Source organism: Habropoda laboriosa, unplaced genomic scaffold (genome assembly GCF_001263275.1).
Source record: "Habropoda laboriosa isolate 0110345459 unplaced genomic scaffold, ASM126327v1 scaffold123, whole genome shotgun sequence".
In the NCBI taxonomy this organism is placed as follows: domain Eukaryota; kingdom Metazoa; phylum Arthropoda; class Insecta; order Hymenoptera; family Apidae; genus Habropoda; species Habropoda laboriosa.
The window spans coordinates 518353-520505 of NW_017100236.1; the positions used below are offsets into that span (position 1 = coordinate 518353).

At 40.4% G+C, this 2153-nt stretch overlaps 1 protein-coding gene across 1 annotated transcript in view; it reads left to right on the top strand.

Annotated features, from left to right (window-relative positions):
• Positions 1-2153, top strand: part of LOC108571672 (neurogenic locus protein delta) — a 42418-nt gene that overhangs the window by 15618 nt on the left and 24647 nt on the right. The window contains exon 3 of the mRNA XM_017933773.1: positions 752-815. Within this exon, the coding sequence (XP_017789262.1) occupies positions 752-815 (64 nt within the window). The remainder of the gene's footprint in view (positions 1-751; positions 816-2153) is intronic.

Genomic DNA, 2153 nt, shown 5'->3' on the forward strand with positions numbered 1-2153 from the left:
TTTGAAGTTTTTTTTTTTTTTTTTTTTAATTCGAATTCTTTAATTGATTTAACCATTTTCATGAAAATTCGAAGGTAGACTTCTTTCTGTATCATGAGTTGTATGTGGTTCAACGATATAATATATTTCAATCTTTGCGCGATTTAATCTGATGAAATTAGTAATCTGCTGTTATAATAGATTTTAATTTAGATAATATAGAATAATGTAGTAATAAGTATTAATTCAGTAATTTAAGTCCGTACAATGAGATAGAGGTTAGGTTAGAAGTCACTTGGGAGTCGCATTATCTACTTATATATACACGGTGGCCTAAAAGTTTGCAATTACACTAAATACTGTGACAATCGGAAAATATGTGTTCCAAGGAATATGAACAATTTTACTTTGGAATTTCTTAACCTTTTGAGGACAACGTATATATACGCGCAGCACGTTTTGAATTTGGCGCCAAAGTAGTACTCTGTTGCTGTAATCTAATTTAAAAAAATAGTGAAAATATGCCAGAAGCCTGTTCAAAGGTGCAAATATGCAGAAGAAGCTCGCAGCTCAAAGGGTTAGGCAATCCCGTGCCACAAATAATCCACTCGAACGAAACAAAACTGTTATCAAAAAATATCGTTAGAGGAGATCCAGTATTAGTGATCTCGAATTTTTTGGCCACTTGACTACCCGATTAAGATTACTAATAGGATTAAGCTCTCAGTGGATGAGATCGAAGTTCACCAACCTCTGCGTTCTCTGTTCCCAGGGCACATTCTCGCTGATAGTGGAGGCTTATCACGACGCAGACAACACGACACACCACTCAGCCGGTAAGTAACCTTCTCCCTCTTCTCACTGGAACGCTCTCTTCCTATTAAGCCTTCCGAAGACTCTCTTCTTCGGTGTGTATCTGGTCTGTCGTTGTATTATAAAACCCTTCTGTACACGTGTCTGTGTATTATATACACGTACATGTGTGTATCATGAAGGCACGAGTACCGCCTAGCACGCGCTTCGGAAAAAAAGCTACAAGATGGGATGGAGGGGAGAGAAGAAAAAAAAAAAAGGGAGGAAGAAGAGGAGGATGATATTTTAAAATTAGTCCTCTTACTCTGTATGGCTCTAAATACGGGGAAGGTTTTAGATGGTTTGGGCATGTGCAGTCCAGCTGGGTTCGTCGTGGACGAAACCAGTCGAGAAGCCACTTCCGGTCTCTGTGCACGACACTCACCAGAGACGTAACCTCCTCCTTTTTTCTTCTTCTTTTATCAGGATTCTCTCTCTTCTTTCTTCTTGTAAGACATCGAAATATAGACTAAACCTCAGGACACAAGTCTCTTCCTGTGTGCCGCCTGTTTCCGCGGACAAATATTGTTACTTTTTTCTGATGTGACTGTGGTACCAGACTCTGGTTAACTGGTTCCCTTTTTTCTCTCTCTCTCTGTGTCTACGGTTGAAAGGATTGGACGGTTTGACAGATTGAAAGCAGTGTGCAATGGTGTGTAAGGGATGGTTTCCCTATCTCGAGTAGTGAAGTGTGTTCTAGGTTTGAAATTTTTGACGAATGGCAGATTCGTTCTGGTTACTTCCTTTCGAGATTGGAGGGTATTTTTTTTTATGGGTATTTTGGGATATTAAAAATTACGACCAGGTTGATCTTGGGTAGCATTAGGATGACGATGATAGTTATGGTTGCAGTGTACCATTTTATTATTACTGTTATAATGTAGAAAGCATAGATAGACTTAACCTTAATAGTACATTTAAAAAATCTTAATAGTAACGATACACGGTGTCAATAACGAACTTAAAACACCGCAAAGTGTTACATTTCATTCTCAACAAACATTCCTGTCCCATGAACAAAATCGAGCATGGAAACGCACAATTGTTCTTCTTCCTTCAATTGTCAGACTGTATTTGCAGCCTCTCTGATATTCACTCTTTCTTTTTTTTCTTTCTTCGCATAATCCACGATCTCACCGCAAATCGCGTCCGCCATGTTGGACCGATAGTAGAAGCCCCAGGCTGGTGGCCTCTGCCGCCTGTGGTGGCTGTTCTCGACCCGTTTTCAGTCATGTTCCTTGCTCATTACCGCGACGCGTCCACGTGCACAAAGTGGTTGGCGCACTCCGTTGTGTCACAGCCGTGTGCCGCGCACGGAGAAC